General features: G+C 49.6%; 1 protein-coding gene across 10 annotated transcripts in view; it reads left to right on the forward strand.

The window, feature by feature from the left end:
• PTPRE (protein tyrosine phosphatase receptor type E) overlaps positions 1-13,676 on the forward strand; it is a 94,468-nt gene that overhangs the window by 47,691 nt on the left and 33,101 nt on the right. For 6 of the 10 annotated variants that reach the window (XM_038140539.1, XM_038140540.1, XM_038140543.1 and 3 more), the window contains exon 2: positions 11,645-11,754. In XM_038140539.1, coding sequence (XP_037996467.1) covers positions 11,645-11,754 — 110 coding nt within the window. Of the gene's footprint in view, positions 1-196; positions 235-273; positions 400-1,745; positions 2,568-3,048; positions 3,322-11,644; positions 11,755-13,676 lie in introns of those variants that run through there. The other 4 variants (XM_038140538.1, XM_038140542.1, XM_038140536.1 and 1 more) reach the window with 4 other exon arrangements.

The raw sequence follows: 13,676 nt of genomic DNA on the forward strand, positions 1-13,676 counted from the left end.
GAGCCACAGCCCTGCTGCCCTCCTTCCTCCCTCCCTTCCTGTGCTGCACCTCTTGACGTGTTGGAGCGAGTTGTCACACATGCAGTTGTGTGTTCTCCTTTTGTGACTCTGCAGAGCCAGGCAAGGCACACTTCTGCTTTTCTTTTTCCCTTCCTCCTCTTCTCCCCTCCAAAATGAAACTGCAGCTGAAACACAAGCGTTCAGGCTGGCCATGATGCAGCATAAAACTCTTCTGTGAGTATTTCCCCTTGGCTGGAATTAGTTTTTGTGTTCAAGGAGCAATTTTAAACATTCATCCAGAGCCATTACAAGGGAGCATCTGTGTGAGGACATGTTTTGTGCAGCTGAGGAGCAGAAGGGCCGCTGGGACGGAACCAAAGGCGACTTCTCAAGTTAATTGTAAGATTTTATTGGTGTTTCACTCCACTGCTCAAGGGTTTCTCATGTGAATCAATGGCAGACTGCCTAATCTGTGTGTGAGCCCTGCTTGAAAAGCAGCCCAGATTGATTTGCTGACAGTGCACGGGGAAAGGTGACCCTTACTTGTGACTTCAACAGGCCTGTTGGGACAGGGGATGCTGGAAACTTGGGAAAATGGAACTTCAAGGTTTTGCTTTGGCATGAAAGGTTCCCCATCCCTGTTCAGTAAAATGCCATTAATTTGGGGTATGGGTAGCTCTTTAGTACTACAAAAGATATTAACGAGACGTTAAAACCAGTCAAAGTGGTTTTTATGTGAAATGTTTCTTCCTCTAAGATTTTTTAAGCAAATCCTGGAGCTTTGTTGCTGGCCAGTGTTGAATTATTTGATAGTGCCCTGATTAGTCTGATGAGTCTCTTTTCCTTCTCCGTGTTTGGGTTGATGACCTCAGTCCTTTGCTGAGCTTGCAGGAGAAATAGTAAATAATTCAAAGTGGAGCCTTGCTGCAGAGACCTGTGTTAACTAAAATGAGACCACAAAGGATGGACGGTGAATGCACAGGAAGAGACACAACTGGGTGTGGAGCAGGAGTGTGAAATGGCTGTGGCACAGACCTGACAGTAGGCAACACTTAGAAAATAATCCAATGGTAAAAATAATCCAATGGTTTTTCCTTCGTTTTCCACACAAAATCCCTCAGTGCCTTCATCTTGGCTCAGTCTGTGGTGCCTGGGGATGTGACAGCAGCGGGGGCGTGGAGGTGGCAGCTGTGCTTGGGTGTCACAGCTGCTACCCCCAGCCCCGGAGTCATGACCATTTCCTTTAGCTTGGGGACAATGACAGTGGCCAGAGCCCGGGGCTTCCTGCTGACTCAGCTGTGACATCCTGCTGTGCCACCGCTGTCCCTGTCACTGACCGCAGCGAGCGGCCCTGCAGAGTCACCCCTTTCAAGATGGGGCTCATGATCTCGATTTAATTCTGGCTGTGCTGAGCCTCTGTCTCGAAGCTTTCAAGTGTCTTTTGGGCTTTTGCCCGTGATGTAGAATTCCCAGTGATTCAGGATTGCCAGAGCGAGCCAGGGCAGGCTCAGGGTGGATATTTGGGGAAATTCCTCCATGGAAAGGTTTGTCCAGGCCTGGCACAGCTGCCCAGGGAAGTTTGGAGTCCCCATCCCTGGAGGGATTTAAAATCTGTGTGGATGTGGCACTTGGGGACACGGGGCAGTGGTGAGGGAACAGCTGGACTCTGTCTCAGAGAGCTTTTCCAACCTAAAAACTTCCATGATTCTGTGATGGAGTTTTTTGGTCTGGCAGCTGCCTGCCCTGGGTAGTTTTTCATACAACAGCCCTTGCATTGCTTCCTTCAGGGCCACTTAGGAACAGAAAACAAATCTCTCTTTTTTTTTTTTTTGTTACTAGTGAGAGCCCAGGCAATTCCTAAACCTCCTGTGCCCAAAACCAGCCCAGGCCTTTTCTCCCACACTCTTTGCATGGATTGGCTCCTCTTTGTGGGCTCCAAAAGCTGGGCTTAGTCAGATGTTCCTCAGAGCTGCTGGGGAAGGGGGGCCAGGGCGGGCTGGCTCCTCGCTCATGAGCAGCTTTTCTATATATAAAACTGCGTGGCTGGCTGCTGATAGCGCTAATGAAAGCCTCTGTTAACTCCTTCACCCATCAGCAGCAGGTACAGCAGGTGCCACTGGCTCTCCCCAAGCCGTTTTGCTAATTGAGAGCAAGTTGTTAATTGCAGGCACTCAGCCCTGCATTGCAGAAGCGCTGCTGCTGCAACCCCCAATGGCAGCCATGAGGAAATGCTGAAACGGCCTGAAAAAAGGGAATAAGGTCCGAGCCCCACTGCAGGGGAGAAGTAAAAAAAAAACCCCACGAACTGAAAAGAGTCAGTTCTTCCTGCAAAAATGTCCTGCAACAGAGATTCACCTCAGGGGATTGATTCCACGAAATATGAGGATTTAAATAGTGCAGGCGGCTAATTCAGCTCTTCCTGGAGCTGAAGAAATGTTCTTTAGCTGCAGGAATACTTCTGGAGGAGGTTTGGTTTTGCATGGGAGCAGCTGGCTGAGAATGGCACCTGTGTGTGGAGTCACCTGCGGGCAGCTGGCGTGTGACACTGAGCGTGGATGGGGGGCAAGGTGAGGTTGGGGGGGTAGGACACTGGAAAGGGACCTGGTGGAGGGATGGTGGCATCCAGCTCTGGGCTTTGCTGTCCTGCTTCCCAGTTTGTGGCTGCTCTGCTCTGTCTGAAGCTGGCGTGCAGTGGGATCTGGTCTGAGCTGCTCACCCAGATCTCCGGTTCCTCAGCACCCCTGGCACGGGCTGCCTCTGCCCCCTCACCCATCATCTCCTGCCCCTCACAGCCTCCCAGAGGCAGGCATGGCTCCAGCCTCTTCCCAGGTCAGAACTGCAGAGGCCACCCCAGCTGCACAACACCCAGCTCCACTTGAAAGCCACTTTGTCCTCCCCTTGTCACAGCCCGTGTCCCATCCCTGCAGCCACGTCACCACACGGCTCTGGCAGCCTTGGCTGCCCATTCCCTGCTCCCCCAGGAGCCTCTCCATGCCCCTTTGCTGCTGAGGAGAGCAAATCCAGCACTTTCCCACCAGAGCTGGCGTTTCAGAGCAGGGCTGTCACTGCAGCGAGGAGCTGTCCCCTCAGAGCTGTGGTTTGCTGCTGAGGCACAGCTGGGCACTGCAGTGCAGCCACGAGGAAATTCTCTCTGGCTCTGAAAAGAGAAGAATCAGCTTCTGGTGAATTTTGTGGTTTCTGAAAAGACTTCTGGGTGTGTGGAGTTGGGTGGTGGTGTGCTGCTGTGCAGCTGCACCTTCTCCAGCGTGGTTGGGTCTCTGTGTCCCCCAGGGGACGTTCCTGCTGCTGTGAACGCTGAAGGTGGGTGAAGGAGCAGATGGAAAAGTGCTGGATTTGCTCTCCTCAGCAGCAAAGGGGCATGGAGAGGCTCCTGGGGGAGCAGGGAATGGGCAGCCAAGGCTGCCAGAGCCGTGTGGTGACGTGGCTGCAGGGATGGGACACGGGCTGTGACAAGGGGAGGACAAAGTGGCTTTCAAGTGGAGCTGGGTGTTGTGCAGCTGGGGTGGCCTCTGCAGTTCTGACCTGGGAAGAGGCTGGAGCCATGCCTGCCTCTGGGAGGCTGTGAGGGGCAGGAGATGATGGGTGAGGGGGCAGAGGCAGCCCGTGCCAGGGGTGCTGAGGAGCTGGAGATCTGGGTGAGCAGCTCAGACCAGATCACCAGGAACGGGACAGCTCCAGCCTGTGGTGAGGGATTGGCCTTGGGCACTTGTCAAGGACCTTTTGCAAATGAGCATTTTACAGCTCTATTGGTTTTATTTAGAATTAATCCTCTTGCTCTTGTGTAAGCACCTAAATAAAACATGACTCATTTAATTAATTACACTGAAATCATGGGACTGTACAACTTCACTTTAGGTAGGAGTTATTTTATCTCCTTTAATGATTAAAGCCTCTGTTCATGACACAACACAAATTAAACTTTAAAAAAGAGATGGTAAGGGGACTTTAACCTACTTTTTTCTGTTTGGGGTTGTTTTTTTTTTTATAACAGAAGGAACTATGGGAAATTTGTTGAGATTTTTGGGAATATTTAAACCATTTTCTATACGTCAGGTAGGAAATAGTGAAATAGTGTCCTCGCTGTGTTGGCTTTGGAACTGTATGACCACCTCAGAAATGCACCTGCTGAGTTTTGCAGGATGTTTCCTGCACGAGGTGGTCAGGAAAGTGCAGAAACTGGCTAAAGGATTCTTCAGAAAGCGTTTGAGGGTAAATGTACATCGGCGAGAGAATGCATTAGTCATCCTGACCTCTTTTATGGCAGCGTGAAAACAGCTTTGACTTTGAAAACGCTTCTCATCTCTCTCTCTCTTTCTGAAGTAGTTCCTTCCGTGTTTTCTTGTGCCCTTTTCCTAATGTGGTCACCCTGTGCTGGACACTGGGGAGGCCAGCCTGGAATTCCGGGGGCAGTTTGGGCCCCTTGTGACAAGGAGGACATTGAGCACATCCAGGGAAGGGAACAGAGTCCCAGGAGGGGCGGAGTGAGCTGGAAAGGGGCTCAGCCTGGAGAAAAGGAGGATCCAGAGGGATCTTTTCCCTCTCTGGAATTCCCTGCTGGGGGGGACAGCCAGGCGGTCGGGCTCTGCTCCCAGGGAACAGGGACAGGAGCAGGGGGAATGGCCTCAGGCTGGATATTTGGGGAAATTCCTCCATGGAAAGGTTTGTCCAGGCCTGGCACGGCTGCCCAGGAAGCTTGGAGTCCCCGTCCTTGGAGGGATTTAAGATCCATGTGGAGGTGGCACTTGGAGACACGGGGCAGTGGTGGCCTTGTCAGTGCTGGGGGAACAGCTGGACTCTGTCTCAGAGGGCTTTCCCAACCTAAAAGTTTCCTTGATTCTGTGATGGAGTTTTTTGATCTATTCCAAGCCTGCACTGGGTAGTTTTAGATACGACAGCCCTTGCATTGCTTCATTCAGAGCCACTCAGGCATGGGAAAGAAATCTCTTTTTTTTTCCCTTCATTTCCAGATCTGTGGGGCTGCAGATAAGCCAGATGTGCAGCACATCAGCAGGCAATGTATATTTTCCCCAAACTAAGGCTGCAGAGTTCATTATGCTCCTGGTTTTAATTCGGTTTATGTCACAGAATATCAACACAACCGCTTTGAGTAATCCTGGTGAGCCAAGGAAATAAAAGAAAAGGGATCCCTGTCACGCTCAGTGCTGCTGCCTCCTGGTGACCACAGAGTAATTGGGGTTGGAGGGGACCTTTGAAGCTCCAGCCCGTTCCTCTGGCCCAGCCCATCCACTCCTGGGTGCATTTGTAGAAATCCCATTGATTGAAAAGTTCCCCTGCCGCTTTTCAAGTGGCAAAGTCACTTTGTAAGGGTGGCATGTCACCACCGGTGTCAGTTAATCCTGGCTGCAGCAGCCCTGTTAATGCAGTGCTTAATCTGCTGGTGACAACCTGTGATTTATAGTCCTGGGAGATCCCAGCCTTGCTAATTGAAATGGATTTGAACTCGTGTTCCTCATGATGGGCTGGGTTTGGAGACTCAGGGTGCTGGGAAAGACACACAGAAATAGCTGAACTGGGTGGGATTTAAGAATTAGTGTCACAAAAGTGGTAGATTTTGTCTGCATTTAGGTATTTCTCTTTAAATATAATTTTTTGGAACAAATAATGGATTCGCCACATCTGCTGACCTCCTCTTCCATGGAAATCAAAACAAATGTAATAATTTGTCCACCTGAATTAGACACAAAGTGACTAAATAAGCAAGACAGTCTATCAAGCTTGATTATTCCGAATGGAAATTGATTTCACTCAGTTAATTGGGTGCTTTGCCTCGCTCGGTCTCTTACGTGTAAATGATTATTCTGATTTGTAATTTTTTAATCTAATTATTGCCATCTCTTTGAAATGATCTTAACCGAGGCTATTTGTATAGAATACATGAGGAATTTTTACAGTCAGATATCATTTTGCAGGCAGTGCTATTAAATTATAATTATAAAATTAAGTATTTGTCCCTTAAATTCCCTTGTTGTTTCTGCAGGGGTTGGAAACAAAGCTTGCCTGGTTTTTATTTGCAATGTTGCAAATACGTTTACAGCAACGTTGCGTGTGCTGTAAACAGTCCCATTAAAAAATTATGGGATTTTTGGTGAAATTTAATGCTCATAATGGAGTTTTTTCTAATTTACCAGTGGCTGGATTTTGAGGAATGTTTCCCAAGTGGAGAGGTCCCTTCTTGAGTTTCTTGCCCGGAACACGTGCACAAACATCTCCACAAAATCCATTCCTTTTTTCCCCTCTGGATTTTAGGGTGTTCTGAGTCTTGAGGAAGAACTGCAAGGCTTCAAAAATAAGCAAATGAGAACTTGATTTGTTTGGGTTTTTTAAAGCTGCTGAATGTTAAAGCAGTGTCAAAACATGGGACTTGCTCAAGCTTCAGGAAATTGGATTTGGGGCTCAATGTCTAACTCCAAGGAAGAGTTTGTTATGGAATGGTTCCCCCAAGAGGAGGAATTCTGAGAAGCTGGTCCCAGCTGCTGGCCCATGGAGGGTGGGGTGTCCCTGCTGAGCTGAGGGCAGCAATCCAAGGTCCTGCTGCTCCACAGGCTTCAGTGCCCAAGGTGGGGATGGGGATGGAGGGGCTGGCTGTGGTCAGAGGGGTCTGTGGGACCCAGAGCTGTTTGTTCCTTTTCCTTGGAAACACGAGGAATGAAGGGTTTAACTCCAGCTGGACGGGGCTTGGAGCTCCCTGGGATGGTGGGAGGTGTCCCTGCCCATGGCAGGGGTGGGGTGGGATGGGCTTGAAGGTCCCCTCCAACCCAAACCATTCACGGTTCCATGTTGATGCTTGGGAAAGGGAGGAGCGCCTCTCTTCCCAGGTGTTTTGTAAACTCGTAGTTGAAGGGCACAGCTTGGGGAATGCTGCAGCATTGATAGCTTGCCCTGGTGACATAATGGGGCAATAAAGCCCTAAGCACAAATGAGGTCATGGGAGAGCAATTCCAGTTGAACTGTAACCTGGGATGGGTCAGCAGACACAGTCCCTGACTCTGCTGAAGCCAGGGCTTCAGGAAAAAAGAAAACAGCTGCAATCAGCCCAGCTGGAAGTGGGAGCAGCTCCTGGTGCCTGGGATTCCAGCCAAGAGGGAGCTGCTGTGCCAGCTCACCTGCTCCAGGTAGGGGAACCCCCAGGCAGCTGGAAAAACAGGCACTGGGGCTGGAGATTCTTACCTTGGAATCACGGGAGGGTTTGGGTTGGAAGGGACCTTAAAGCCCAACCCATTCCATCCCTGGGCAGGGACAACTTCCACTACCCCAGGGTGTTCCAGGCTCCATCCAGCCTGGCCTTGGACGCTTCCAGGGATCCAGGAGCAGCCACAGCTGCCCTGGAATCTTTACAGGGACCAGCAGGGTGTTGGGGTTTATGGGTGGAAAGCAGGAAGAGCAAAGAGAGCGGGTGACTGTTGTCTCCTCATTTCCTTTTCCGTGTTTTTGTTGGTTTTTTTTTAAATTAAACTGCCGAATTTTTGTGGTTGGCACTTGCTCTTGGTGTGGCCTATGGCTTAGTCAGCCTGCAGTGACAAGGCTTTTGTGTCTCTCGTTTTTTATTGTTTTCTGAATTGACGGCGCTTATCCTTGCAAATGTGACTTCTGTAGCACTGAGAGGCCGGGGCAGGACCTGAGCTGGGGGCAAACACAAATCCCAGCACTCTCCACTCTCCTCTGTGTTACCTGGGGTGTTTCTCTGAGGTTTTCCTGCTTTAGGAGGATGCAAGGGATGGGTATCAGTTGAACCTGCTCTGAAGCAGCTGGTGCATCCTTGGGAAAAGGAGCAGGACTCCAGATCTGTGGCAGGGCCACGTGACACACGGAGGTTTTTGTTGGCCTATTTTCTCAAAGCCCAGGTTTTACTCTTGAGCTGTCAGGTCAGATGAGGATTCAGTTCTGCGGCCAAAATAGAAATTAGCCATGTGTGGTAATCCATTAATCCCTGGAAATAATGCCATTTATTCACGTTTTGGGGAGCTGGGCTGTCCTCACGGTGCCTCCTTGGGCTGCAGGAGGAGCTGCCCAGGGGTGTCCCAGGCTGCCCTGGTCCCTGAGCCGAGCCCTGAGCCATTGCATCCACATTCCAGCTGCCCTGGCTCCTTGGGCAGGGAAGCTGGGGCTGCCCCTGGATCCCTGGCAGTGCCCAAGGCCGGGTTGGATGGGGCTTGGAGCACCCTGGGATGCTGGAAGGTGTCCCTGAGCAGTAATAAAGTACAGACAAAATCAGTCCACGGGGTTAAACCTGAGGTGTCTGAGCCATTCCGAATAGAATCATGGAATCACTGAGGTTGCAAAAAAGCTTGGACTGGATGGTTTTGGAAGTTGTGCCCAATCCCCACCTTGTCCCCAGCCCAGAGCTCTGAGTGCCACCTCCAGGAATTCCTTGCACACCCCCAGGGATGGGCACTCCAACCCTCCCTTCCAATGCCTGACCTCCCTGTCTGTGACAAAATTCCTCCTGATATCCAAGCTGAGCCCACCCGGCACCGGGTGAGGCCAATCCTCTTGTCCTGTTCCTGTGTCCCTGGGAGCAGAGGCCAACCCCTGCACATCCAGGGAATAAAGGCTGGATGCAGTAGGATATGAGTCAATAAATTCACTTTTTTTTTTTGTTTTAAAGGCAGTTCCTATTTCTTTTTCCAGAAGGGACAGCAGTTGCCCTACAGCAGAGGGCAATATTACACTATACAGTGTAGAAATAACAGTTTGTCTCTCCCCGGATCTTTCCCTTTCCACTTTTATCAAGAGGCTTGTTTTGTAGCACGTGGTTATCCTTCCTTGCTCAGCCGTGCTTTTCTCCCTGCCTGTTCTCTCAGGAGAGTTGTTACTATTTTTTCCTTCTTGTTTTACCAGGCTGTGTCATGACTTGGTGCCTTTGTGAGTAAGGAAAATGTGGGAAATGCTGCTGTGCCTGCAGCAGTGAGTGTTTTGGGGTGGTTTTTTTTTGTTCAGGAAATGGTAACTTTGCAGGCCTGTACGTGAAGGCCATAAATATAAATACAGAGTAAAATTCAGGGTGTTCTTGTGGGATTTTTTGGTGGGATTGCAGCTTGGGCACCTCCTTATCCATCCCAGTGGGAAGAGAAGGGACAGGATGAGGGGAAACAGCGTCAGACTGTGCCAGGGGAGGTTTAGATTGGAAATTTGGGAACAATTTCCTCATGGAAGGGTTTGTCCAGCCCTGGCACAGCTGCCCAGGGCAGTGCTGGAGTCCCCATCCCTGGAGGGATTTAAAATCCGTGTGGATGTGGCACGTGGGACATGGGGCAGTGGTGGCCTTGGCAGTGCTGGGAGTGGTTGGATTTGATGATCTTAAAGGTCTTTTCCAGCCTCAATTCCATGATTTTCTGCTTGGTCCTGCTGAGCCCAGTGCTTTGCATCCACCTCAGCTGCAGCTCCTGGATCCCCTCGGAGTTTTCCTCCTCCTCCTCCTCTCTTCGGGAGCTGGAAGTGCAGAGGGCTTTGGCCAAAACCAAAATCTCAGGATTTGTGTAATCTTCGTGGCTGTGTTTATTTCTGATAAATTGAGGGACACCACGGCGTGTTCCAGCCACACTTTATCACATCCCAGAGAATTTTGTTGTTTTTTTTTTTATCACATCCCAGAGAACAGATTCCAGGGGTCTGGCAGGGAATTGGCATCTGGAAAACCCTCCTGACAGGGATTTGGAGAGCAGCACTGATGTTCCTTTCACTTTCTGCTCTCCTGGAAACCTTCCAGCAACTTCAATTATTCTGCGGATTTTTTTTTTTTCTTTTTTTAAGGAGCTGGATGTATTTTTAGGATGAGAAAGTGAACTCAGCACTGCCTTGGAAAATCAGCCCCTGCCAGGGTTGATTACCCAAAATTTCAGTGGATTTCAGCAGCCTTTGAGGGTGGAAAGCATCCCAGCATTCCCTGTTAATTCCACTTTTATTCTGGCTTTGTTCCACATTTCCAAGTCCTCCTTCCTTTCCCTTCCCTTCAGTTCCATTCAGTGCTGCTGTGTGCCCCAAGCTTTCTAATTATAAATATAATTATAAATAGTTAATTTGGGGCATTTATATAATGCTCAGAATGATGCAGGCACAGTTTGCAGTGAGGTGCTGAGCACAGTTCACTGTCTAATCCCAAGAATGGGATTGGGAAAGAATGGGATTGTAAAACCCCAAGAATGGGATTAGATTGTAAGACATTTAGGCTGCTAAAATTAGAAATAATAGTAGAAGGAATTGAAGGAGTAAATTAGTAGGGGGAAAAATAAGAAAATAAAGTTTGATGCTAATAATACTTTTTATTGTTATTATTTTCACTCATTAGGATAAAAAAACAACATTGAGTTTCCCAACTGTGTATCCAAGGAATAGCAGCTGTGTGCTGAGTTTGAGTTTACTCCTGGGTGTAGGGCCAGGCTTTGGAGAGGCTGGGAATGCCTGGGAATATTTCACTTCGGAGTAACAGCCGTGAGAGCAGCGCAAAGGTGGTGTGAAAGTTGTTGCCACGGGAGATTTCTCTGTATTTGAGTTTATCCAGGGATTATTTCTGGTGCATTATCCCACTTTACATGGAAAGGCAGGATTTTCTAATGGTTATTCTAATGACTGCCAAATTCCTGGGTTTTTTAGTGTCTTGTGAGGTGGGATTGGGTAATACCCTGTGGAAATTGTGCTGTTAAATTCAGTGTATTACCCTGAAACAGGGAGCTCTGGGGGGAGCAGCATTTCCAGGGACAGACTTCTAGCAGTGGCTGCAGAGCCACCATCTGGATAAATCCTGCCACAAAGCAAAGGTTGTGTGAGATTGCTTCTAAATCAAGCAGGACTGGCTAATGGCTGAGATGGGAGCCTCTCCTAATTAATCTGTTCATGAGGGATTGGATAAATCACAACAAATTAATAACATTTATTTTCCACCTCTATTTAGAAGGGTTGGAGCATTTCTGGACCTGTTTATTTGTCTCCATCCATGAGTTTCCCTGAATTAAGAAACAGCACGTTCTCATCACACTTTTTCTCCCATTTTCTTCTCACTGGAGGTTATTTTCTGGTCTCACCAGCCCTGAAATTCTGTGTTTAGAAAGCAGGCTCAGCTGTGGCAAACATTCCCCCACGGAGTTCATCCATGGAGCCCCTCATCTGTGGCTAAGGGTGTCGAGTGAGATCAGGAAACTTTAAAAGTGTGTTAAAGGGACTCGGAGCTTTCTGGTGTTACTGGGCTGCTTGTGGTGAAAAACTTTTCCTCTTTGTTATGAATTTTCCTCTCATCTCTGGGAATGACCCCCAGGATTGTTTCCTCAGTGTCCTCAGATGGCTTTTTTTTATGGATGGAGCATTTTTGCCCTGATTTCTGGTGTTGTCTGTGAACCATGGCTGAGTGTTGCCATGCTGCTGTTGGATTTAAAACCTCCATAATGAATTTTTGGTGTGCACAAGTTGTATTTTCTTTTTCCTTTTGCATCAAACCTGAACGTTCAGTGCTAAGGTGATGGGAGAGTATAAATCAGGGTTTAAATACATTTAAATTTCAAGCAAGCATGGCTTTTACTTTTAGCTTCCTTCTGCCACAAGGGGAAAAAAAAAAAAACAAACTGATATTGATTTGACCTGAAAATTTATCTTCTGCTTTGCTTCCTTCCAGGTCCAGGATGGAACATTCCTGCTCGCTCCTGCTGCTCTGTGTTAGCTTCATTTGTGCACGAGCTCTGCCACCCAATGGAACAGAACTGCCCAAAACAACCACAACCACCAGTAAGGAGCGACCTGGGGGGGTGGGATGGGCATGGACCTCAGGGGTGGCCCTGGTGGCACAGTCCAGGGTGTTTTTGCAGGACTTTGACCCCGCTGACAGAGTTCTGGTGGTGCCAGGTGTGCTCTGGGTTTGGCCTGCACGTGGGTGGTGTTGGGGTTTCGCTTTCTCTTTGCTGTGAGAGGGGAAAACACGGCAGAGGTGGGGGAGCTGCAGGGCCCAGGAGCTGCCAGGGGGATCTGAGGGGATGTGGACTCAGAGAACAGGAGATGAATTTTCATTAGACCAGAGGAGGAATAGATTGAAACACCGTGAGGAGCCTTGGGACACGCTCTGTGTTTTCATGCAAAGACTCGAGGAGGGTGTGAGGTGTCCTGTGGAGGGTCCTGGCAGGTGAGAAGCAGGGGAGTTGTTCCAGGAGCTGAGAGCAATCTCTTCTTGATGCCTTGTGCAGGCTGCCCTAGAGCAGAGGCTGGGCAGAGCTACAGAATGAAGCAGGGATTTATTCAAGGATCTCCTCCATGGATCCACCTTGGGCAGCACAAGAGCCCAGCCAGGGCTGCACCAAGATGAACCCAAATGGTCCCAAAATGAACCCAAGATGAACCCAAATGGCCCCAAAATGCACGAGCGCTCCCGGGGTCTCTCCCTTGGCTCAGCTCTGCTCCATTTGCACCTTGCAGTTCATTGTCCCGTTCCAGCTTTAGCCCAGGCACTCCCACCCTGCTTGTTTTTCTCTCTGCAGCCCACGCTGTTTGTGCTCCTGGGCTGAGCTTTGGATCATTTGTCCTTGGTCCCAGCTGGAGCAGGAATTGTTTTGTGTCCCTGCTCTGTGCAGAGCTCAGCATCCCCTGCTGTGAGCCCAGCCCCACACACTGAAGCAGCTCAGGATGTGGAACATAGAAAAGCCAAACCTGAGGCATCACTGGGCCACCACAGCCCCTCGTATTCATCCTCGTTTCTGTTTGCAGAATTTCTTCCTCCTCAAACCCTCCCACAGCCCCGTCCTGACACGTGCCAGTCCTGGGGAGGGGGGCTTGTTCAAGGGAATTTGGGGGCTTTGAGGAAGTGCCCAAGGCCAGGTTGGACAGGGCTTGGAGCATCCTGGGATGGTGCAAGGTGTCCCTGGCCGTGGCAGGGGTGGGATGGGATAACCTTGGAGGCCCCTTCCAGCCCAAAGCAGGGAGATGAAGCTGCTGATGTCCCACATGAGCAATGTGACCACGTTTTGATGACTGTTCAGGTCACTGCTGTTGACACCCAGTGTTTCATAGAAGGCTGATTTGTTGCTTTATTTGCTTTTAATCTGTCTGTGAACTTTGCACCCCTGGGGAAGGAGAGGAATCAAGTGCCAGGCTGGGCTCACGGCCCCTTGGATTGTTTTGGCTCTTGGTTGTAGTAATTTAAATGGAAGTAGGGGAGATTTAGATGGGATATTGGGAAGAAAATGAGGGTGGGCAGCCCTGGCACAGGTGCCCAGAGCAGCTGGGGCTGCCCCTGGATCCCTGGCAGTGCCCAAGGCCAGGCTGGACACTGGGGCTGGGAGCACCTGGGACAGTGGGAGGTGCCATGGCAGGGGTGAAACAGGATAATTTTGAGTGTCTTCCCATCCCAAACCAGTCTGGGATTTGCTGCTAATTCAGGTGTGAGCATCTCTGCCTGCGGGCTGGGTGCAGCCCTTGCTGGGCACTCCAGAGCTGGGCTGGGGGACAAGGGGCTCCACCATCAGCAGTGACAGTCTGAGCATGGCTGTGCTTAGTGCTCCCAAAAAACCCGAATTATTCACGGAAATGAAGCTTTAGCCGAGTGTGAATTTGCTAATTAATCAGTTTGAAGTATTGTCAAGTGGTTTTTGATCCCTGCTTCTTGTCTGGCACCTGGAGCTGTAGAAAAACAAGTTACTAATATTGGGCTGAATGTGTCA

Source organism: Motacilla alba, chromosome 6 (assembly GCF_015832195.1).
Source record: "Motacilla alba alba isolate MOTALB_02 chromosome 6, Motacilla_alba_V1.0_pri, whole genome shotgun sequence".
Taxonomy (NCBI): Eukaryota; Metazoa; Chordata; class Aves; order Passeriformes; family Motacillidae; genus Motacilla; species Motacilla alba.